This window comes from Filicampus tigris, chromosome 10, assembly GCF_054856515.1.
Source record: "Filicampus tigris isolate MCC_2025a chromosome 10, RoL_Ftig_1.0, whole genome shotgun sequence".
Lineage (NCBI taxonomy): Eukaryota > Metazoa > Chordata > Actinopteri > Syngnathiformes > Syngnathidae > Filicampus > Filicampus tigris.
Window position 1 is genome coordinate 2561964 of NC_141226.1, and position 25760 is coordinate 2587723.

The 25760-nt window shown below is 43.2% G+C and overlaps 1 protein-coding gene and 1 long non-coding RNA gene across 5 annotated transcripts in view; one reads left to right on the top strand and one right to left on the bottom strand.

Moving 5' to 3' along the window:
• LOC147140387 (junctophilin-1-like) overlaps positions 1–25760 on the bottom strand; it is a 61936-nt gene that overhangs the window by 18210 nt on the left and 17966 nt on the right. For all 3 annotated transcript variants that reach the window (XR_015088500.1, XM_086044025.1, XM_086044026.1), the window contains exons 2-4: positions 16063–16822; positions 11710–11828; positions 4093–4371 (exon numbers count right to left, since the gene is read on the bottom strand). Coding sequence is in view for 2 of the 3 variants with exons in the window: in XM_086044025.1 (XP_085900151.1) it covers positions 4093–4371; positions 11710–11828; positions 16063–16822 (1158 nt within the window). In the remaining variant the exon portion in view is untranslated. The remainder of the gene's footprint in view (positions 1–4092; positions 4372–11709; positions 11829–16062; positions 16823–25760) is intronic.
• Positions 21430–25760, top strand: part of LOC147140388 (uncharacterized) — a 33054-nt gene continuing 28723 nt past the window's right edge. For both annotated transcript variants that reach the window (XR_015088503.1, XR_015088504.1), the window contains exon 1: positions 21430–21706. This is a non-coding gene — a long non-coding RNA (uncharacterized LOC147140388). The remainder of the gene's footprint in view (positions 21707–25760) is intronic.

Genomic DNA, 25760 nt, shown 5'->3' on the forward strand with positions numbered 1-25760 from the left:
GGCAGCCCGCTACAGTAGCTCCGGCTCATCGGTGAGTCTTTTCGTGTGTTTTTGTTCTTTAATATTACTCTACCTCATACCTTTTTCATATAGTTGATAGTCGTAACTTGCGTAGCAATGGACACCCAAACTGCGGTATTCTTGCTGCTGCTGATGGCTATTTTTTGCGCGATCGTGTCCGGCAACTTGGCTCGGAGCCGAGCCCCCATTGTTTACAGCCGGAATCAGCTGTTAGCACTCCGTGCTAACCATGCGCCGGCTCCCGGGGCGAGACCCGATATCCCCCGTGAGCTGAGGAGGAAGAGACGGGGATCTCGTGCGGGGGTTAAACGCCGGGAAAAGAGGAGACGATACCATCCCGTCCTCCCGTCTGTTATCATGGGGAATGTTAGATCGCTCCCCAACAAGATGGACGAGCTAGCGGCGCTTACCCGGCACGAGAGGGACTTCCGGGAGGCTAGCCTGATGCTATTCACGGAGTCGTGGCTAACAGCGCTAACGCCGAACGCGGTCGTAGAATTGGACGGCTTCCAAATCATACGCGTGGACAGGACACTGGAGAGTGGAAAGAAGAAAGGAGGAGGGCTGGCTGTGTTTGTGAACGATAGATGGTGTAATCCTGGGCACATCACGATTAAGGAGCAGCTTTGCAGCAGGGATATTGAGCTGCTAGCTGTTGGCATGAGGCCATTCTACATCCCGTGAGAGTTTAGTCATGTGATCGCGGTGACCGTCTACGTCCCACCAGCTGCTAGCAGCGACACAGCCTGTGATGTCTTGACTGCAGCAGTGAGCAGGCTACAAACACAGCACCCAAATGCCCTGGTACTCATCTCTGGTGACTTCAATCATGCCTCCCCTTCCTCCTCTCTGCCTTCATTCACACAGTATGTCACCTGCCACACCAGAGACAATAAAACACTGGATCTTTTCTATGCCAACACCAAGGAGGCATACACATCACTGCCCCTCCCCTCGCTGGGCAAAGCTGATCACAACCTGGTGGCTCTCCAGTCTGTGTACAAACCTCTGGTCCGCAGGCAGCCAGCTGTGACCCGCACGGTTCAGAGATGGTCTGGAGAGGCCGAGGAGGCCTTAAAGGACTGCTTCAGCACAACTGTGTGGGAAGTATTCAGCGATGCTCACGGGGAAGACATTAGTAGTCTAACGGACACTGTTACAGACTATATACATTTCTGCATGGAGAACACCATACCCACCAGGACAGTAAGGTGTTTCTCCAACAACAAACCCTGGATCACACCAGACATAAAAGCTCTCCTGAAGGAGAAGAGGAGGGCTTTTGCGTCAGGCAACATAGAGGAGCGGAGGACTGTGCAGCGCCAGCTGAGGAGGAGGATCAGAGAGGGGAAAAGGTCCTACAGGAAGAGGATGGAGGAGCAGCTGCTGCAGAATAACGCCAGGGGAGTCTGGAGGGGCCTGAAGACCATCTCAGGCCACGGACAACCCAAGACCTGGACTGGGGGGGACCTGCAGTGGGCAAATGAGCTGAATCTCTTTTTCAACAGGTTCGATCAGATACCTGCCTCCACTCAGTCTCTCCTGCTGCAGCCTCCACCTACTCCTCCTGCTGGGCGTGTCACCCCCTCCCCCCTTTTCTCCACAGTCTCCAGCTCCCAGCTACACCAGATAGCTACCACTCCCTCCTGCTCAGCCTTGGCCTTCACAACATCTAAGGTGAGGAACCAGCTGAAGAAGATGAAGGCGAGGAAGGCAGCGGGTCCAGATGGCATCAGCCCCCAGCTCCTCAAATCCTGCGCAGACCAGCTGTGTGGAATTGTCCAGCACATGTTCAACCTGAGCCTGAAGCTGGGCAGGGTCCCCCAGCTATGGAAAACATCCTGCCTGGTCCCGGTGCCAAAGACCCCCCACCCGAAGGAGCTCAACAGCTTCAGACCAGTGGCGCTGACGTCTCACCTGATGAAGACCCTGGAGAGACTGGTCCTTGTCCACCTGCGCCCCTGGTGAGCTCCTCAATGGACCCACTCCAGTTCGCATTTCAGCCTGGCATCAGTGTGGATGATGCCATCATCTACCTCCTCCACACTTCACTCTCCCACCTGGAGAAGGCGGGGAGCACTGTGAGGATCATGTTCTTTGATTTAACCAGTGCTTTCAACACCATCCAGCCCACCCTACTGGGAGACAAGCTGGAGCGGGCGGGGGTGGCCCACCACCTCACCACATGGATCCAGGACTACCTCACAAACCGGCCACAGTATGTGAGGACACAGGACTGTGTGTCTGACGTGCTCCTCTGCAGCACGGGGGCCCCACAGGGAACTGTCTTGGCTCCCTTCCTGTTCACCCTCTACACCTCGGACTTCAACTACAACACCCCTACCTGTCACCTGCAGAAGTTCTCTGACGACTCTGCGATTGTCGGCCTCATCACAGGCGGAGATGATCGGGAGTACAGAGAACTTACTCAGGGTTTTGTGGACTGGTGCCAGCAGAACCGCCTCCTGATCAATGCGGAGAAATCCAAAGAAATGGTGGTGGATTTCGGTAGGCGCCAGCACTCTTCACCTGCACCAGTGAATATCCGGGGAACAGATGTTGAGAGAGTCTCAACTTACAAGTACCTGGGTGTTCATCTGAACAATAAACTGGACTGGTGCGACAACACAGACGCCCTAGGAAGAGCTCTATAGGAAGAGTCAGAGCAGACTCTTCCTACTCAGGAGACTGAGGTCTTTTGGGGTTCAGGGGACACTCCTCAGGAACTTTTATGACTCGGTGGTTGCATCGGTCATCTTCCAGGGAGTGGTCACCTGGGCAGGCGGCGTCTCGGCCCGGGACAAGAAGCGGCTGGACAAACTGGTCAGGAGGGCCGGCTCTGTCCCGGGCTGCTCCCTGGACTCTGTGGACTCGGTGGGGGACAGGAGGATGTTGGCCAAGCTGTCATCAATGCTGGGCAACCCGGACCACCCCCTCCAGGGCACCCTAACAGCACTCCACAGCACCTTCAGTGACAGACTGTTACACCCTCGCTGTGCAAAGGAGAGATTCCGTCGTTCCTTCTTGCCTGCTGCTGTCAGACTCTTTAACAAGAACATTGTGTAGTCTCTACAAACTGGCGGACATTAGTGCAATTGTGCAGTCCTGCACTTGAGCCCATATCGTGCAATACCCAATATTCCCCACTACTGTAATACCGTGCAATACTCAACATTCCCCACTACTGTTAGTCTAGTTTTATTTTTATCCAATGCTGTTCCTTACATTTCACTACAGCACTGCAGCACTGTCACTTACTTAGAGTATTTTTTCCTCTGTACTATGTACAGGCCGAAATGAGTGTTCCTCATACTTTTTATGTAGATGTAGGTTGGTGTGTATATACACATGTTACTGCGTATATTTACATAGGTTTGATCCTAAATGTTTGCCGCCAATGTTATACATTAATGGCCACATTATGCCGCCGCCCCTGTGTGACCTATATCTTTGCTGCTGTAACAATGAAAATTTCCCCACTGTGGGATCAATAAAGGCATTCTTATCTTATCTTATCTTAATGTTACCATCGTAGCTCGGTGGAAATGATGTGTACTAAGCGCACAATTTTATTAATTTGATTTATATGGACACATTTATTTGCGTTACGCGACAAGAGACAACTTGGATTCCGAGTGGGGCTGGAGTAGGGCTGGTGGGGGTTGACTTATACTCCAGTGCGACTTATGTTTTTTTCTTCTGTATTATGCATTTTATGGCTGGTGCGACTTGTACTCCGGAGCGACATATAGTCCGGAAAATATGGTGCTTATTTAACTTAGTAATAAGATGTCAATGACATCAACATCAGAGCAAAACTTTGACAAACAAAACACATGTGTAGCAATTTCCACACATGTGGACCGTTATTAGCCTATGGACTATAACATATAAGAACACAAGTCATTTCTTTGCTTGGTAGAACCGCCCACACACATGCACATCAAAATAAAAAAGAAAAACGCTTTGGAAATAAAAGCACCGAGCATATTTTATTTTGATTTCCGAAAGATCTTGCGAGGGCTAGTCACAGACTGTAGATGAAAAAAAGAACAATCAAACAAATTTTACCTTCATTTAAATGCTCAGCTGTTGAGGTTTTGTTTACTTTCCCAAGAGGCTTTGGTGGACTGACAGTGACAGATGGTGTACTGCTGAATACCGTCTTCTTCATGGTAGTTGGTGAGGGAGTGGGGCTGGGGCTTGGGCTCTGAGATGGAGAATGAGTTGGTGTTGTGCCTTTCCGGTAGAAATGAGGGCTACTTGATGACGTTTTCTCCATTTTACACTCCTCAAGGACATCATTCACCTCCACTGGTACATTGTATTTCTGCCGTATATAGTCTGGGCCTGCAACACAGTTTCCAAAACTAAATCATACACATGAAAGCTATCCAACATGTCAATTTTGCTATCTAGGGACTATGGGTTAAACTGCAGTAAAAAAAATCACTATTATTCAAAGTGACACTCTAAAATGGCTTAAGGTGTCATCACCCATCACTTCCAGATGGGACCATCATGCAAGGTTTTGGGTTTTGCTAAACCATTTTGAAATATTCACAGCATTTAGCATAAAAATTCTTGAGTGGAGAATTTTAGCGTCGTTTATGCACCTATGAATCGGTGCCCCATTTACAACACCGATGTTAACTCATTTTTTGAACAAATATAAATAGGTTCCTGGGATTGAATGGCTGTACTATGAAAAGACAAATACATTTGTCAAGGGCAGTGAATTAATTTTCTCCTTTATTTACACTTTTAAACGTTATGATTATGATGATTATTATTTATTGCGGCTTATGCACAGCGCTTTGTTACAGCTGCTGTTGTTATTCAAGTGTTCTATAAATAAAGTTGAGTTGATTTCCCATGATTCTGCATAATCTGTCTCTCCACCCCGGATGAACCCATTAAAATAATAATCTTCATCATCCTCAACACACTTGCTCCAGTAGCTTTCTCCACCTCTGCACCCTGGTTCACTTCTGCATGCAACAGTTAAAATCCAAAGGATGTCAACTTGAACGTAAGAAAAAAATATACACAAAGACATGCACATTCACCATTTTAACCACTGACAAACTGTTTAACATTAGCCTTAATCCATTAAAACAAAGGCAATACTAAGGCCCTATTCTTCTTGCCTGGCAAGTGGGTCTGGAAAGCCCACACTCCACTGCGGCTCAGCCCCGGTTCAAAGCGAAGCGTGCAATCAAATTTGTTTATTTGCTGTGACATATTCTTTATGAGCAATGTCACTCCTCAGCAGCAGGGTGTCCATCCTCATTCAAAATGGCGGACAGGAGACATGATAGTTTGTTAACATCATTCAGTATTAAATCCGTTTTACATAACCAGAAAAACACAGAGTCATTAAAATCCCAGACGCTGAGAGCACTGGAAGCATTTATTTCAAAAGAAGACATGTTTTTTTTCTGACGTCATGTCCACTCCTCACTGAATGGTTCATTTCGCTGTCTGTTTTCTCAGGTCTGCCCTGCTCAGAAATAAGGTTGATTAGGGGATTGGTCATCACACAACACCCAAATCACCAAAACTGCTTTCTTACACCTCACGAACATCTCTGGCGTCCACTGTTCACTTTCTTTCACTGCCGCCCAAACCCTCATCCACGCCTTCATCACCTTCCGCTTTGACTAATTGTAATAGCATCCTCTACGGCACATCGTCCAAACTCCTTAATAAACTGCAATACATCCAGAACGCTGCCGCCCGCCTTCTCACTCACACCCGCTCCTTGATCGCTTCACCCCGTCCTTAAAAAACCTCCACTGGCTACCCGTTCTCCAGCACATTCAATTTAAACTCCCCCTACTCACCTATAAAGCCCTTCACAATCAGTCCCCCTTCTACTCTCCGACCTTCTCCACTCATACACTCCTTCCCACACCCTCCGCAAACCTCCTCGCCATCAACATGGCCAAGCACACAATCTGGGGGGACCAAGCCTTCTCTGTTTCCGACCCCACCCTCTGGAACTCTCTACCACAACACATCCGCAACTGTACTGACCTCCTATCCTTCAAATTACTTCTCAAATCTCACCTGTTGCGCGATGCTTTTAACATCTCTTAATTTTTGTAACTCATTTCTTGGTTTGTTTTTATTTTCTTTGCATTAGTGTCCTTTGGAATTTCTGTGTATTTTGTTTTGAACTAGGTTTTATTTATTTCTGTTGTGAAGTGTCTTTGAATACGCTTTTTGTAGCACTCAAATAAAATGTTGTATTACTATTATTGACTGCAGTCCTGCACGGTGGTTTGTATGATGGGTCATTGGACTCAATTAATTCCTTGTCTTCAACTATGTTCATCGGCCTTGCAGTTCATCGCTATTTTCTTTGCAAGAACATTAGTCAGTCTGTCGGTCGCAGACTTGCTCATACGCGGACTGTTTGAGTTTAGTTTGGCGAAGAGCTTTGCAATGACTCGCTACATTAACGTCTTTGTTATCATTAGCTGTAGCTTTAGTCGCGGCTGGTTACTTTGCATTTATGTGGTAGGTTTGAACTGCTTCTTTGGTAAGCAAAGTCCTTCTTTCAAAGAAGAAATATCACTCTGCCTTAATCAATAGTGCCGTCAGGGCGTTTTTTTTAAATGTACCATTACCATACCAATTTACCATCGGCCTATCATCACAGCCTATCATGGCCTATCACGTTATGCCAAACGCAATGACAACCAACCAGTGTCCACTTCTGAATGTGACACTGACCATTGTTTTACACACAAAACAACTCAAGCACAAGCCCCACGCATCAAAACGGATCTCATCATCGTACAGAAACAGTAAAATTAGAAACTAAAAATTTGACTAACACAATTGAAAAAAAAAATGCTTTAACTGTGAATGTAATTCATTGATCACAATTAATGCACTATTTTGACACCCCTAATTATTATTATCATCACCATCATCATTATTGTGAGAAACCTTTATAGTGATGTATTTAATAAAAACTAGGGCTGGGCATGTTAACGCATTAATTTAGTGATAACTGATTAGTTTATTAATGCAGACAATAATTTTAGCGCAAATGAACACTGTTCGTACTATTTCTTTTATTGTGAACATCGGTTGCTTCCGGCTGCGGCGCTCACTGGAAATGGAAAATAAAGTATAGTGGCGGTCAGATCAAAAACAAACATTGAGAAGAGCACAGAACTTTTACACACTCTTCTAGACGGTGCAGTCGACAAAACCAAAGGCGTTTGTAACCACTGCAGACTTGAATTTTCTTATCACCGGAGTACATCCAGTCTGAAATATCATCTAAATGCGAGACACACAGTTGACACCAGCAACTGAAAAACCGCTGAAAAACCCACACAGCTTGATACTGTGACCAGCATGCTTTGCTGGTATTGGCCAGGTGATGAGGTGCCTGTTGCTTCCAAACATGATGAGTTACATTTTTGTTTCATTGGACCAGGGAATGTTGTTTCTCTTGGTCTGGAGTCCACCAGGTGCCTTCGGGCAAACCTCAGGTCGCCATGTGCTTTTTACCAAGGACTTCCGTCTCATCTCTCAACCATATTGGTCGGTGGATTGCTGCAAATAAGGTTGTCCTGATGGATTGTTCTCCTCTTTCCACATAAAAACATTGGTGCTCTGACAGAGTGACCACCGGGTTCTTGCAGACTGTGACAAAGGCCCAAAACTGGTCAGCTACAGACCAGTTCTGTTGGTTCCAAACGTTTTCCATTTATGGGTGATGAAGGCCAATTCGCTCATTGGGACCTTCAAAGCAGCAGATATTTTCCTCAGATGTGTACCTCAACCATGGGTGTCTAACTCCAGTCCTCGGGGGCCGGCCTCCTGCATGTCATAGAGGTTTCCTTGTCCAACACACCTGATTCAAACGGTCGAGATCAGGATTAGGTTCCTGCAGAACTTGCTGAAAAGCTGATCATTTGAAACAGATGTGTTGCAGCAGGGAGAAATTGAAAACAGGCAGGACAGCAGCCCTCAAGGACCGGAGTTCGTCACCCCTGCTCAAGACAGTCCTCTTTGGGTGGTCTACAGACTATTCCTTTGTATGTTTGATTTGTGCTATGACATGCAGTGTCAACTTTGGATGCTTGTAAAGACAGGGGTGTGCCTTTTCAAATCATGTCTAATCAACTGAATGTACCACAAGTGGACTCCAATTAAGATGTAGAAACATCTCAAAGGTGAGAAGTGGAAACAAAGGGACCTGAGCTCAATTTTAAGATACATGGCAAAGGCTGTGAACAGTTATGTCCATGAAATGACTTTTTTTTCCCAATTTGCTCAAATCTAGGGTGTGGATCACATTGTCATAATGAGATGTTGTGTCTCAATGTTTGAGGAAAACAATGAAATGAATAAATTTGGGAATATTGCTGTTTCGTAAAAAGCACTATGAATATGTTCCGCAGGTATTACAACTGTTATGTGTTGTTAATGGTCCCCAGAGATTGTTTTCATTGCTACTTAGTTTTAATAGGGGAAGCAGAATCAGAATAATCTTTATTGGCCATGTATATAAAACATACAAGAAATGTGTCTCCAGTAGTATGAGCTAAACTTGTATTACAGTAACAAGCACCTACGATAAACAAAGACATGACATATAAGTACAAAAAGTTCTTTCTCTAATGTAAGGGTATTATTGTGCAGTAGTACCACCTAATGCCAGCTGTGCAACATTGTCGAGAGTCATTGAGCAGAGATAAAGTGATTGGTGGGGCGGTAATTACAATATTGATGGTTGTGCAGATGATGCAGACAATCGTTGCACCATTTTAAGTGACCAGTAGCAGTAATCAAAATGCAACTTTGGATGTGAAATTATGAAGAAAATCCTTGAGTACATTAAAATGTCTAGCGCTGTGGAATACTGATCAACAACAGTTGTTCACGTATGTAGGGCACCGAAGCTACGATGATCCATGCGGTAATACTGTCCCACAGGGGTGGGCAACCAAAGTACTATGGAATTTGAGTCAACAGTTTGGAGGGTTGGTGGCGAGAGGGAAGAAGCTGTTTGACTGTCTACTGGTTTTGGTGTGCATTGTTTGATAGCACCATCCTGAGGGGAGGAGCTGGAAGAGGTGGTGGCCAGGGATTGTGGGGTCCAGGGGAATTTTCCGTGCCCTTGTCTTGGTTCTTGCAGTGTGCAAGTCTTCAAGAGCAGGTAGGGGAGTACAGATTTTTTTCCGCAGTCCTCACTGTCCGTTGCAGTCGGGGTTTGTCCTTTTATGGTGTGGCACCAAAGCAGACTATGATGGAGGAACACAGGACTGATTCGTGGACTGCTGTGTACAACTATCTCACCAGCTCCTGTAGCAGCGCGTGCTTCCTCACCAGCCTCAGACAACATCCTCAGTACATCCTCTGCTGGGCCTTTTTCAGGATGGAGTTGATGTGGGCCTCCCACTTAAGGTCCTGAGAAACTGTGATTCCCAGGAACGTGAAGGTCTTGGCGGTTGACACTGGGTAGTTGGACAACGTAAGGGGCAGCTGGAGCAAAGGATGTTTCCTGAAGTCCACAATCATCTCTACAGTCTTGAGCGTGTTCAGCCCCAGGTTGTGTTGGCTGCAAAAGAGCACCAGCTGATTCACTTCCTGTCCGTAGTCAGTCTTTGATAAGGCCGATGACTGTGGTGACGTCTGCAAATTTCAGAAATTTGACAGCTGAGTGCGGTGAGGTGCAGTCGCTCGTGTAGAGCAGGGGTTTCAAACTCCGGTCCTCGAGGGTCGCTTTCCTGCTTGTTTCACACCTCTCCCTGCTGCAACACACCTGATTTAGATGATCATGATCATTAGCAGGCTCCTGCAAAGCTTGCTCATGAGCTTGGTGTGATTGAGGTAGTTGCTGGTGGGGGTGGGCAGGGGTGTTAAGTGAAGGTGTTCTTTTCAAATCGGCAAAAGAACATGTTTAGATCGGCAGCAAGGCTGCATGATATTGGAAAAACATGCGATATGAATGTTGACTGTAGCGAATTCGTTATTCAACGTACCTAAAGAAATTACATTTATGATCTAATGAAAGAAGTGCATTTTTTCATGCAGCAAAATAAACAAGGTCAATGTGTTCTTACCTAATTAATTGTAATTCCCTTAGAGAATGTCCAACTGTTGGGTGGCGATACACATTTAAGTTTGCATCTGACTGGTCAAATTCAGATAAAACCAGACAATTCCATTAAAAAATATATTGTATGTCCTTGCTGTATGCATACTGCATAGACCATGATTGCGATATCGATTTCCTCGATATTGTGCAGCCCTAATGCCTACTTCTAGTTTTTACAGTGCCCTATTTCCTGCTCCTAAAGGCAGCCTCTTTGGCTTTTCTTAGTTGACTGAGTTTGGCAGTGAACCATGGCTTGTTATAGCCGAACGAATGGAATGTCTTTGTTGGGAAAAACATCCTCACAGAAACTGATGTACGATATCAGTGTCAGTGTATTTGTCCAGGATGCAAGTGGAAGTTTACTTGGTCAGCCAGCAGTTGTAGTGCTGTTTTCGCATTAGATTGTGGTAGGATGTAAACGGAGGAGGAGAACTCATGTAGTGAATAGAATGGCTTACACATATACATTTACATATATATATATATATATATATATATATATATATATATATATATATATATATATATACATTTACATATACATATACATATATATATATATATACATATATACATATATATATATATATATATATATATATATATATATATATATATATATATATATATATATATATATATATATATACAGTTTAGAAATATCGACTCCAAATCCGGGCTGCAGTGTGTGTTGAGTTCTATGACATCGCTGCACCATTTCTCGGTATAGAAGCATATTCCGCCACCTTTTGACTTTCCTGATAGTTCCGTAATGCAGTCCGCACGGTGAAGACGGAAGCCGGGTAGGTGTAGTGCGGGGTCCAGGATGCGTTTGCTGAGCCAAGTTTCGGTGAAGCAGAGCGGGGCAATGGTTTTGTTGGTCGGTGTGAGGAGAAGTTCATCCATCTTGTTTGGCAGAGAACGTAGATTAATAAAATGGATTGATGGGAGTGAGGTTCGAAATCCACGCTGTCAGAGTTTGACTAGCATGCCGGCTCGCTTCCCAATCCTCCTCCGGCGGCGACTCCATGCTCCGTATGCAGCTGGTCCTCCAGCTATTATCACCGAAAAACTTTGTGGGTTTGTGTAGGTTGGCGAAATAAGTTAGAAAGTAGACTCCCTAATCCTTAGCAAGTCTTCTCTCGTGCAAGCAAGTGGCGTAGGATCACCAAATCCAACGAAAATGACAAAAACAAGAGCGCATCACTGAGGCATCCACTCGTATTGGCGCCATCTTAAGAGTAATATGAATATGTTTAAAAGTAAAAAAAATAAATAAATAATGGACAGCAATGAATATTTACATTTGATATTTATATGAATTGTGCGCACAACTCAAGATATTTAAAAATTGCATTTGCATTACATGATTAAATGTAAAAAAGGCAATGTCTTTTCTGTTATGCATGGATTTAAGTGCACCAACAACGCAACCCACTAAAAGACACAAACCACTGCAGTCGTTGTGGTAATGTTACGCAAGGCAAAAAAAAAAAGGGGGCCACCGCCTTCAGTGACCAAAATCAATTCTTAATTTCTTGTGCCAATGCCATAGCTACCTGGCTGATGGAAACTTGGTGAGAGTTCTCTGGCCACAGCTCTTGCAATATCTGAGTCTTGGCTAGCTGACTGTGCAGCCTGATCTGCTGCCTCTGCTTTGGCCCGAGTGTGAGATGTCCTGCAAAAATGCATAGTTTAGTAATGGCAAGAAAAAGGACATTAAGACACAGCGGATATTTATGATACAATTTTGCAAATTGCTGGTGTCAGGCCGAATCATCACTTTTCAGGACCCCCAAAACGGCGACATGTTTAACATTAAGATTGCAGTGTCAAAGAGAGCAAGCCATTTTCAACACTTTAGATTGGTGAATAATTTGCACAAATAATACCCACACATGTGGACTGACTAATAGGATAGATTTGTGAAAAAATGTTACCAAATTGTGACATAGGAAGTTTTGGCCTCACACCACCTAAATTCACGAGTAATTAAATTTATGACTGCATGGCCATGGCAACATTGTAACCCACTAGCCAGCCTTGAAATGTTTGATAACGTACAGTTCAGTACATCCACCGTACCAGGCAAAACTTGGTAGAAGGCTTGTCATTTATTGCAGTGTTTTAATTTTGACTAGTGCTGTATTGTACCATAAACATCCATCCATCCATTATCCAAACCACTTCTCCTCACAAGGGTCATGGGCGTGCTGGAGCTATCCCAGCTGTCTTTGGGCAGTAGGCGGGGGACACCCTGAATTGGTTGCCAGCCAATCGCATGGCACACAGAAACAAACATTCACACCCACAATCATACCTAGGGCCAATTTAGAATGTTCAATGTACCACGCATGTTTTTGGAATGTGGGAGGAAACCGGAGTTCCCGGAGTAAACCCACGCAGGCACGGGGAGAACATTCTAACTCCACACAAGGAAGGCCGGGGCCGGATTCGAACCCACGACCTCTGCACTGTGAGGCAGACATGCTGTACCATAGGTATTTAAAAAACAAATAAATAAATAAAAAAAGGTTTGGATGATCAGGTCAGAAGCAGTTTCCATTTATTTTTTATTGATTGATATGTTTTGTTCTTACATATACACTGGCCTTGCCCCACCATTGACTTGCAGAATCAATTGTGATCTAACATGCCTTCACCAAAACAACAATCCTCATGCATGATTGGTCAAACAGAGAGAGCTGAGTCTAATATTTGGCAATGGCTACTTCACCCTTGGTCTGGATTTTTCACGTTAAACTGATTTTTTCACGTTTAGTTTTCAGTAAGCCCATGACCCTACTGAAAATAAGTGGTTCAGACAATGGATGGATGGAGGAATGGAAGGTTATTATTCATCTATTTGACAGTAGTGTCTTATTAATTTCACCTCTGTCCACACTGCAACTGATACGCATTTTAGAAGACAGTTTTTATACTAAAAAAAAACTTTGAGTTAAGTAAAAGTATTGGAAGGAACTTAGAATATGCTTAAGTAAATAAGATTTAACATTTAGTTAGAAATCTTTTGCTTGAAATAACTGCATTAAGCCTGTGACATCACAATTCTTTTGAATTCTTTCATGATGTTTTTCTAGGCTTTCATTGAAGCCTTTCAGTTGTTTGGTTTGGGGTGCTTACATCCTTCAGTCTCCTGTTTAGCATATAAAATGTATGCTCCTTCGGGTTTACTGAGTAGGTATCACAATAAATCCATTAACCCACAACTAATCATCAAATTAATCGACAACTACTTAATTTCAACAATTAATCGTTATGTTCGCCATTATTGAACTTAACCAAATTCTCTGGTATAACCCTCCCCGCAATAAATAAGTTCTTATTTCTGTCGTGCTTTATTAAAGCAGGTGGATTAGCTTTAATTTAATCAAAGTAAGACATTTGCAAACATCTGCTTTACTTTGAAATAAAATTGAGTATTTTTCCAGGCTTTACATTTGTGCAAAGTTTCATGAGTTTTTATGCATGTTTAGACCCTCAAAATTATCTTTGCTTGTTTGCTTGAACACTGAACAGTGTGTTGCCACGGCCATAGCATTCTATGAAAACTCACAAATTTAGTGTTTTCAAATCATGATTTAATACTCTTCCTAGCAAATATGAGGTAGATCTGGTTAACCCGCTCGGAAAAAACATCGAAGAGCAATTTAAAAATCACACCTAGGGACAATTTAGGGTGTTCAAGTAAGCTACCAGAGGTGGGCATTCCGTCTGACCGACTGACCGGTCCATCTGTCTGTTAATGCCAGACGCCTGTTTTGCTCACGTGAGAATAGACATGAAAAAAAAGACAGATTAAGCACAGACGGAAGTGAATTTTCGTTAGTCTGTGTAATCATCACTAACTTGGCCAAGTCCAAACGGACCTCACAGTCCATTAGTGATGGACACCCATTTTGCTGAAGAGGGATGAAAACGCGACCCAGACTGCATTGACTATATATGTACAGCAGGTGGCTGTATGCACCAGAGGGAGAATCATGAGTTTCGCAGGCTGACAAAGAACAGTAAGGAGTAATAAAGTCAAAGACAATATTACAGAGAAGTACTTGTGAGTTTACATTTCCATCTTTATTTTTGGAAAGAGTGGGTTTGGGAGGTTGTGAAACGGTATTTTGTCTCCGTCCACATTCCATTTCAGAAGGTGGCAGTAGTGCACCAACAGTTGTTTGCCAACCACTAAAGGACAGAAGAAGAAGCAGAAGAAGAAGAAAAAGAAGACGAATCTGAAGAAAAAAAAACCTTATTTCATTGTAATGGTTAATTTATTTCAGTTTTCTCAAGGACTAGGAAGCATTTTAATCCACCAGGATTGTACGTTTGACAACAATGTGACACGGGATTCTGGTTAAGGTAAGCAAAGCTTTAAAGTAAAAATTTAAGAGTTAAAGCGGCAGCAGGTTGTTAACAGTTCAATAGATTGGCAAATAGGTGTAGGCTATGTGAAATGTCAAATATATGTGAGTGGAGAGCTGTTTGAACAGCAAGCCGACACATGATGTACATTAGTGCAAGCCATTTACCATTTTAATCAAATCGGTTCAGATAATGAATGGATGGATTTTTCATCTGTTGGACCTTCTTATTTATTTTTTCGGCATGGCGATAGACGGACTTGCGGACCTTTCATGTTTACTGATGGAAGTGCGGTTAAAATAACATAACAGATTGATCAACCGACGATGACAGTTTAGTTCGGCTTGAAAAATAGACAGATTGACGGATAACGGACACCGGCTGCTGACGGATGACGAATGACGGACCGGCAAACTTTAGTAAAATGGCCACCTCTGTAACCTACCATGCATGTTTTTGGAACGCGTCAGGAAACTGGAGTACCCGGTGGAAATTCACGCAGGCACGGGGAGAACATGCAAACTCCACACAGGAAGGCCGGAACCCAGAATCGAACCCTTGACCTCTGAGGCGGATGTCCTAACCAGACGGCTCCCGTGTCCCGTGTCCTAAGAATAAAAATAATATTTCTACAATAACAATTTGTAGAGCAGTCGCTGCTTGGGCCTTAGTAATAAGAATAATTCCTACAAAAACAATAGGAACCCCGCAGCGGTTACTGCTCGGGCCTGAGCAATAATTTCTACAAAAACAATAGGGACCTCACAGCGTTCGGTGCCTGGGCCCTTTTACAAAAACAACAAATACTATATCAATATATATAAATATTAGGGATGTAACTATGTATTAATCAAAATTCGATTTAAAATCGATACATATACATGTATATATATATATATATATATATATATATATATATATATACATATACATACATACATATATATGTATACACATATATCATGATCGTTATCAAGCTTCTTTAGAGCTTGCTCATCTTGCTCATGAGGTGATCATTTTGAATCATCATTTGAGGTGTGTTTCAGCAGGAACAGATGGAATGCAGGTAGGACATCGGCCCTTGAGGACCGGAGCTGGAAATGTCTGTTTTAAGCCGTATCACCTAGTCCTACTGTGATTGTGATTGCTAATGTGTGAAAAGATGCAGTTCTTGCGGTTATTGTGCAAATCTCTAGGTTTCACATAACTATTGTAAATTATGAAAAATGGCAAAGCGTGTCAGTGCTTACTCTGTCCAAGAGGAGACAAATTGTGAAAATGAGTACAAATCATTTTATGAGAAAACTGTCATGGTAAAAAAAAAAAAAAAGCATGAAATTCTGTTTAGGGATGTGTTGCTGTGTATTATCAGTAATACCGTGAAAGAAATAAGAGAACATTTGGATATTTACTTTAAGGGTCGATTAACAGTGTGCACTCCTAAATGTTGTGGGCCGACTCCGCTCCTAATAAAAAAAGTTAGTCTGGTCAGTGAGGAGGGGTGAATTTAGTTTCTATCACAGGGATATTACCTGGAGATGGCAATCTCCACTTTTGTTCTGGCAATGGCAGCGGCTCTCACTGCTCCTTCAATGGCACGATCCACCTTCTGTTTGGTCTTGGTGTTCTTCAGTGGGATTAATTGCTTTCTGATACCTCGGGCCAATACATTATTTTTATATTTCCCTTCTTCTTTGGTGCCATCAGGAAAGATAGTAGAGCCATACCCATGGCGCTTATTGTTTAACCACTCTCCTTCATACTTCATGCCGTTGGAACGCTCTGAGACACCAAAGCCATTGCGTTTGTCATTCTTCCACTCGCCCATGTAGGACTCGGTAGTGGTGGCATCTACATTGTCCTCTAGAGTCAAGTAGTCATCACTAGGGTCTCCATCTCCAAAGCTGATGGTGGAATTGGCATCACTTGAACTGATACGACTCATGGTGGTTTCACTACGTGCTGAGCTGCGCTTACTAGAGATGGATGAGCGCGAATCTGATTTGCGCAATCGCTGCAGGCTGCCAAAGAGAGAGCCACGGCGGAAGAGACCCTTCTTCTTGTCAGTACCTTCTCCATCTGAATGGAAGTTGAGCACAAAGCCACCACGTGTGCCAGCAGGGCTATCAGACAGACTGTCTCGTAAAACTGTGCCGTTACTCTGCTCACTGCGTAGGGAAGCCATTGAGGTTCGAAGCGGTGAGCGGATGACTGATGCCATACCATATGGGACACTCTGACGAACACCATACCCATGACGCATCCCACCAGTCCACTGACCCTGGTATGTACCTACAGCGACAACAGAGACAGAAAAGCAGAAAAAGAAATCTGAAGGAGAAACAATGACATGTGAAATCTATAAGAATTTGCAGTAAGAATCTAAATGTAGAAGGGACCAATGGTCTCAAAGAAAATAATCATGAACAATATAAGTAATAAGAAATTAAAACAATCTTCTTTGATCTTAGGTGTTAATTTGCAAGCAAGGTACAGTGGGACCATCAATCCGACACTAAGGTAGTAATATGCAGCACCAAGATCCAGTATTTTTTGTCTTTAATATATTATTCTCCTTTGAGAAACATGATAACCAAGATAGTTAGCTGATGTCTATGGTGAAATCATTGACAAATATTGATTATACCGCTTGTCCTCGTTTCACTTTGGGTGAAAGGGGAGGTACACTTGGACTGGTTGCCACCCAATCCCAGGGAACATATAGCCAAACAACCAATCCAACTCTTTCACACCTGTGGAAAATTTAACGTCTTCAAATAACCGAAAATCAGTTATTCTAAGTTATTCTACATCAAATGCAGCTCACTACACTGTAGCCAACCACCAGGGGAAATGCAACAAGCTAAACTTCAATAAAATGGCATAAGGAGCCCAACTACAATAAACCTACTTCAGTTGGGTGGAGCGCCTAAAAGAAAAAATACACCTGAAAGTTTTGTAATACTATATGGGTATGAATTATCACTTAATTCTAAAATCTTTTGATAATCATGCTTCTTTCAACCACTGCAATGGCAACATCATCAAAATGTCTTGGACTAATTCAGTACTGTGTTATTATTACTCAACAGTGTGTCATGTGTCATCTTCTAAACCGCTTATCCTGTACAGGAGGTGATGGAGCCTATCCCAGCTGACAATGGGCAAAAGGCGAACTACACCCTAAAGTGGTCGCCAGCCAGTCGCAGGGGACACACAGACACCGTCACTGAGCGGGAACCGATCCCACGCTGCCTGCACACAACTCAGGCGTGTGTACCACTACACCATCAGTGACCCTCTCAACAGTGTGTAACAAATAATTGTTCTCCAGTATTAAATTAACTCTCTCTCTCTCTCTCTCTCTCTCTCTCATACATACACGTAATCATGCACGCACACAAACACACGCATGCGTCCACACAAATTCAGCTGATGCTGTTTGCTGACTTAATATGACTAGCATAACCAGCAATTGTTGTGTTTACTTCAGGAAATACTGTCACCTGCGACTGGTTGGCGACCAGTTCAGGCTGTAAGTCCGCCTTTCGCCCATAGTTAGTTAGGATATGCTCCATCACCTCCCCGCAATCCTGTACAGGATAAGCGGCGTGGAAGATGACACATGACACACTTAAGGAAATTCTTGGATTTGTCAACTTAAATTTGTATTGGATGTTTTGTGTGTTGTCCAGAATCAGTAAACAACGGAACTGATAACAGTTCCGTGAAGCGTCAATAAATAATAATTTGTTTGTTAAGGTATGGCCATGGAGATTCACAAGATGTGCACATCTATGCCCTCTCCTCTGCCTTGACTCTAGCTGTGGCTTTCCATCCTGTTCCGCTACATTATCAGACAATTCATGGATCTATTTGTCCACCTTCTAGGGTGGAATTGTACTTAATGTCAAACATAAGAAATGCATTTGAGGTTTAGCATTGCCTGGAAAAATTTAGCTTCTAAGGACACTACCTCGTCACATGATCACAGACATAGCTTCACTTGTGAAAAGCAAATTGAGGTTAAAAACAGCAATGTTACAACAACACGATCTTTAAAAAATGTTAAACTATAACTTTGCAAATGGCCTCTTATACTCCCGCGTTCGTGCGGGCGACAATGGCCGCATTGAATCACGGGACCAATGCATTCAAATTATCGCCGCGCACACCATCACTCGTGATTGGTCCGTTTAGTCACGTATTGTGAAGACGTACCCAGCTTTCCCTGGGATTGGCTATAAACTGCAGAGGAAACGGCATCCTGTGGCGTCCTAGCCAATACCAGCTGTAGCAATAACCGATTTGGAGTGAAACTGCTGCACATTTTCAAAACAATGTGAGTGGGTTTGCGTGCAAGTATAAAGACAAACTACGCACGTCATTGCCGCAGTGATATCCACACAAGTATAAAGGGGCCTATTGCTCTGTTCAGCCCGAACGTGAAATATCGCGGCGTGTTTGTTTGCAGCAGTGACTAGAGCGGTGCTGCTTCGAGCAGAGAGCAGGAACAGGAACGGCGCTAGTCAATCTGGTGACCTGTGGTTGTGTTGTCTGCTAAATCTATATCAGTCCCCATTTTCCAAGTGTGCTCCGTTTTTGGTCAAGGAATGTAAAGGAAGCTGGTGGTGTTGTATAAGTCTCGGTCCCACTGACAGCAATGATTTTGTCCCGCATTGTTTTTATTTCACCACGCTGTGTTTGTGTGTGAGAGTGTGTGTGTGTGTTCTTTTAACTGTATTTGACTATTTCTGCTTATGCTTATGTGTGATGTATTAAGTACGTTCTCAACGCTGACTGGCTGTCGCCAATGTGACGCTGCCAGAAGTTCAATTTAGCCTATCATGGTGAAATGGGCGAAGGAGCAAGATTTTTGCTTGAAACATTTCAAAGACACCACCCGGCACACACCCGCACTTGACCAGGCAAACTGCATTGATTATATATGGAAATACATTGCCAGAAACGCTCAACACGTGTTTGGTCTGAATGTAGTATTAAAGCCGTTACGGCCCAACATTGCCAATACTGCATGTTTCTGGTATGTGGGATGAAGCTGGGGGGAAAACAAACGCAAGTACAGAGAGAACATGCAAACACCACACAGTGTGGCTGGAGCCAGGTGTAGAGCTCAGGACGTCAGAACTGTGAGGCAGATGTGCTAATACTTAAGCCAGTTTTTTTTTTTTTAAGGAAGTACAGTACACTGAAAACAATTTGGAGAGATAATTAGTTGAAAGTTGAAACCTAGTATTTTTTTTTTACTTGAATATCATTAGTTTAATAATTACTCCAGTAATATTTGCTAGCAATTATCTATTCAATATTTTCATAAAATTTTACTCTCTTCATTAGTATTTTCTATTAATAACTAAGAAAACAGTAAACATACTTTCACTTATACCAGTTATATACAGTTATAGTATTTATCATTGTCTCCTCTTCTTCCACCTGGTCACATTGGGTTTCAGGATCAAACCAACAACCTTCGGTTTGGGAGACGACCACTCTATCACCTGAGCCATGCCACACCTATTGCAGTTTTATATTGTTTATTGCTTAAGGATATACACTTGAGATGCATCTAGTTTTCAAGGGGGTCCTTCCAACAAATATAAATAGTAATATACAATATAATGATTAAAAATGAATCCACAACACAATACAAAACATTTAAACACAAAATACTTGTACCAAGCACACTCAGACCCAATAAAACACACTTGATGCTTCCCTTAGCCTAGCCTAGCCTCCTACCAACTGGTCTGCCTATCCGCGTATGATGGACACCCATTTTTTGGCGATAAACAATAGAGGGGAAACTTTAAAAAATAGTCGGACTAAGAATTGTGGTGCAGTAGTTTTGTTGAAGTTGGTGGTCGAAAACGCTAATGGAAGCCCGTTTAAAATAATAGTTGAACCAGCCTACAGGCGATTACTATTTGGTCCGGATGGACAAAATGGCGGATAAACGGAGGCGACGGAAATGACAAAATGGCCGCCCCCTGAGATGGCAACATTTTGCTGCTAAACTCATATCCACAAATGCAATATTAATCAGAATTCCGTGTTTCAACTAGTGGGCCATATTATTGAAAAAAATATGTTTGGGTTGATTTCCCCCTTTAATGGGTTGAATTTAAAAATGTAACCGATACAAATTAATAAATATGAAGGCAGCATTGGGCCGATAATAGATATGTGTCTAGGGTATGGTCTTTGCAGGGGGAAAAAAACGAGGCTTGCTGTAATTAATGTTGACTTTAACTTTTCCCCACTTCTATTTTGTTAAATCCTTCAATAAATACACTGTATTCATTATTCTTTCTTTCATCAACCTGAAATGCAGTTGACAGAATGAAACATAATTTACTTTTGTCCTATTTGATATTTTGGTAATGTCAAGGTCAGTATCTGGTTTATTTCTGTATTTATCTCCAGCGTAAAAAAAATGTTGTATGTAAACATGGACTGCACTTCTTAAATCTCTCCCCCAACTCAACATATAGGCAGATAAATAAAACATCCATCCATCCATCCATCCATTATCTATACCGCTTAACCTCACAAGGGTCGCGGGCGTGCTGGAGCCTATCCTAGCTGTCATCGGGCAGTAGGTGGGGTACACCCTGAACTGGTTGCCAGCCAATCGCAGGGCACACAGAGACAAACAAACAATCGCACCCATAATCACACCTACGGGCAATTTAGAATGATCAATCAACCTACCATGCAGGTTTTTGGAATGTGGGAGGTAAATAAAACATACATGTATAAAATTAAAGCTAACCCGATCTTCAATTAGTAACATCACACACTACACCTGGCACGAAAAGTAAGATAATGCCTACTTATGACGTCATATCAAGCACCAGTGGGCATTACCAGTCGGCGGCGTCTCAACATCTTTTCATCTGTCTTTTGGGTTGAACCATCCGGACGAATTCATCTTCTTAATATTTGAAGGCTTGACAACTTTGCATGGATGCGTTTTTATTTGTCGTGGCTCTAGTAGCCACACACTATTGTCTGTTTGTGTGCTCCAACTTCGAACACATGTAAATCAAAGTCAACGGCGGCACACACCGACGCCATGACAGACACTTCCTCACAAACGTGCTCCAACATACGACGGCAGCCAAAACATCACAAAATGGACAACACACGTATGCGGTGAGTGTTTTTTTTTCCAAATGCCGCGGGAGGTGAAAAGGATCAAGGATGCCATAGCTGCGCCAGCGTTAGCTTAGCATTCGGTGAACCTCCCTCCCTCCCATCGCTGTCAATAAAGCCATTACAAAATTGCGATCTCAAATCACGATTATATTGTGAAGGAATAATTACATATTGCAAATGCAATTAATCGTGCAGCCCTAGTGCTGACCCCATTCCTGTTCACACTTCTGATCTGATTGCTCTAGGAAATTTGTGAGATGTAATATAGTTCCGTTTGTGGATGACACAGCGGTAGTGTGACACCATCACAAACAACGATGAGTAGGAGTACAGAGAGGACGTAAGAACAACTGGTGGTCCTGTGCAAAGATAACAACCTTTGCATCAATGTGAAGAAGACCACCTTTCCAAGAACGTCACGGGGAGCCAAAACACTTTGTCTGCTGAAGAAGGCTCACCAATGTTTGTTTGATAAGCACTGCTGCCTCGCAGAATTAATAGGTGTGGAGTTTTCTCAAAGTGCTCCAGTTTCGTGCTATAACAAAAAAACGTTTACGTTTTGTTGACCAAGGTGCTGACACAATCTCTGGGTTCGTTCAGCACGCCCAACATGGTTGCTGCCCATCGCTCCTCAAAGACACTGTAGGTTAACTGCAAAGAACAAATTTAACTATATATTGTACATGTGGCAAATGAAATACCATAGCTACAAAAAAATGCATGAATCAAAGTAAATTTTCCCAATACATAAGATCAGGTTAAGTAATACTTGACGGGAAGAGAAAATTATCTTTCCCTCAGTGCAATGAGCAAAAGGGGAGTTTAGATTCACAAACAGATGAAATTCTAACCATCTCAAGAACAAACTTTGGCAATAAAATAGTTAGCTTCATGGTCTGGTTATGAGAGCTTTCGCCTGGGTCCCTGGCCCCGTTAGCTGGAGAATGTGAGAATGTGCTATTTTAAAAGATGGAAGTAACTCGACTCACTTGGAAGTCTTTTGGCTTGCCAAAGATATCTCAGCACAACTATCTTGCTATATGGCCTTACTGACTGACTAATGAAGAAGCTACAAAATACACTATGGGATAAAGTCATAAATGCAAATGATGAAAATTCAACAAACCATTAAAAGTCACAGCCTGACAATTTGACCATTGATATTGTGGAAAACATGAATTGTTTTTTTGTTTTAATGAATACATATGGTAAATACCGTGTCGGATTTAAGGTTAAGCAGGGTTCTATATTAACAATGGCCCGACGCCACACAAATTTCATAAATATATCCAATGAAATCAGCCCGTTCTTGCTTTTTAAAAAATATTTAATATTCAATATTTTGAGCTTGATTTTCATTTCATTTCATGTTTATTTGAATAGCAACAGATGCCACAACATAGTTGAATGAAAAACAATCTCCAATGCACAGCATCACAGCATTTGTAGCTAATGCTAATTTGCTGAAAATGATCAATCCTCATTGATCTTTTTACCACACGCATATCCTTTTATGGGGGGCATGGGGGCATGATCAAAAGATGACACAATTGATTTTTGCTTCATCCGGTGGCTGCACGGTTTAAGTGCCAATGATACGTCGGCAACTTGTGCAAACTCCACTATCATGCGTTCCACATGATTACTTGGGTCCTGCTTGTTCAAATGATTCAACAGGATTGTTGTGTTGGTTGTTTGAGGATGTGCCTTGCACAACGGCTTCATATACTCCACTTTGCTTTGGAGATACCGCCACACAAGGATCAGTGAGGGACAATATTGTCAAAATACTTTCAATTTGGGAAGATAACACCAAGTCGTGGCTGTCAGCTGCACATTTAGCCGCACGCTCTGTCATTGTTTACTTGTTTCTTTTATTTTCTGCTTACATCTTCAATTTACAAACCAAAGTCAAGAAGGAAAAGCTCGACTGGCTGCTGTCTCGTGTCTGATGTTCACTTGTCAACGCTCACAGCTGGTCAACGTAATATCACAATTCTTGATCATGTAATCACCTAGCCCTATTTATATTGTCTTTTGGAAGACAGTTGACAAAGTCGGGGGTATTTTGTGGCTAATGTATATGCTCCGCAAAAACCCATCTCTCTGCGGCCAGGTACCAAGTGGCCCGCACACCGGTGGTTGGGGACCAATGGTCTACACTACATACATATTTAGAAATTGAAAATTTTTGCATTTTTATACATTAACATTTATATGTGACAAATATAATGAGGCCGGCTGATTGATGCAAATCCGCCTCACAGTGCAGAGGTCGTGGGTTTGAGTCTGGGCTCTGGCCTTCCTGTGTGGAGGTTGCATGTTCTCCCCGTCCCTGTGTGGGTTTTTTCCGGGTCTGTAGTTTCCTCCCACATTCCAAAAACATACATGGTAGGTTAATTGAACTTTCTAAATTGTCCATAAGTGTTATTGTGAGTATGAATGGTTTATCGTCTGTGTGCCCTTGCGATTGGTTGGCAACCCCGCAAACTTCCCGAAAAAAAAAAAAGCTGAAGGTAAGCTCAAGTAAGCCCATGACCCCCTTGAGGATAAGCAGTTCGGAGAATGGATGGATGGATGAAATATAATGAGATGACAATTAATAATGACTGGCGAGTGGGTTCCAACTACGGGGATCACACTCCTCAGCCGCCCTGGTAATGTCTATTCAGGAGTGCTGGAGAGGAGGGTCTGTCAGGAAGTTGAACCTCAGATTCAGAGGGAGCAGTGTAGTTTTCATCCTGGCCGTGGAACAGCGGACCAGTGGACCAATTCTTCACCATCAGCAGCGTCCTCAAGGGTGCATGGGAGTTCACCCAACCAGTCTGCATGTGTTTTGTGGACTTGGAGAAGGCTCAGAAGTTAGCCCATATCCCTCAGGGAATTCTGTGGGAGGTGCTCCAGGAGTATTTGGTACTCTCTCGCTCTCTCACTTTGTATCGCAGTCTTTGAGGGCTGGGGGAAAAAATGAGCTGATTTGCAGACAAAAAATTGTCGACAAAAAATTCGGTCTGGAAATTGCAACTAGCAACTTCCGTGTTGTTACAGATGGTCAATTGTTACAGATGGACGTATTCAATGGGAACTTCCATGGAGGAATACAAATAAAAGAAAAAAAATGCCCAAGATTTGGGGTTATTTATAATGTCCGCGAATGAAGCAACTGCAGCATTCTGGTTTCAAATTTCCCACGGTCAAACACCAGCACACCTTCTTCTTCATCTCATTCTTCTTCTTCCCTCTGTGCGGCAAGAAGTCCGCTCGCATTCAGCAAGTTATTTATTTTCCACACTTCCCCTCTACTCCTATTCCCGGCCTTGAAAATAAAAGCATACCAGCAAAACATTACACAGAGGGTTTTGCTGCGGGAAGGTGGCAACGTAGGTGGTACGTGCGTGAGTAGCTTATTTACACACATACACGTGACATAACACCCGCCACGCTGCCAAACTAGTTTCGCAGCAGCAACGAGCTGCGTGGTGGATCCTCTCCTCTGTGGCAACAAATTGCTGGGCCGGGGCGGGCATGTGTTGTAGACCTGTCGCCGACATGTCTCACAAGACAATGCGTCGGTCACGTGATGCAATGCGGCAGTTGCCGCTCACGCTGACGTGGGAGTATCCCACAGTGGGGAAATTTCATCATCTCCGCCTGTGATGAGGCCGACAATCGTAGAGTCGTCAGAGAACTTCTGCAGGTGACAGGTAGGGGTGTTGTAGTCCGTGGTGTAAACGGTGAACAGTAAGGGAGCCAAGACAGTTCCCTGTGGGGCCCCCGTGCTACAGAGGAGCACGTCAGACACAGTCCTGTGTCCTCACATACTGTGGCCGGATTGTGAGGTAGTCCTGGATTCATATGGTGTTAGGTTTAAGGTCTAAATCACGATATTTACCCTAATTATCTGACTCCAAATTATTTACCATATATTTAATATTTGAACCGACATTAACCTTAGCTTCACCTTACCTAACAATTATGCGTGCTTGTTCCGTAAGAGAGAAGACCAGAAAGCCAATCAGCCGAATCACCAAGATTTTATTCCTAACAGCAA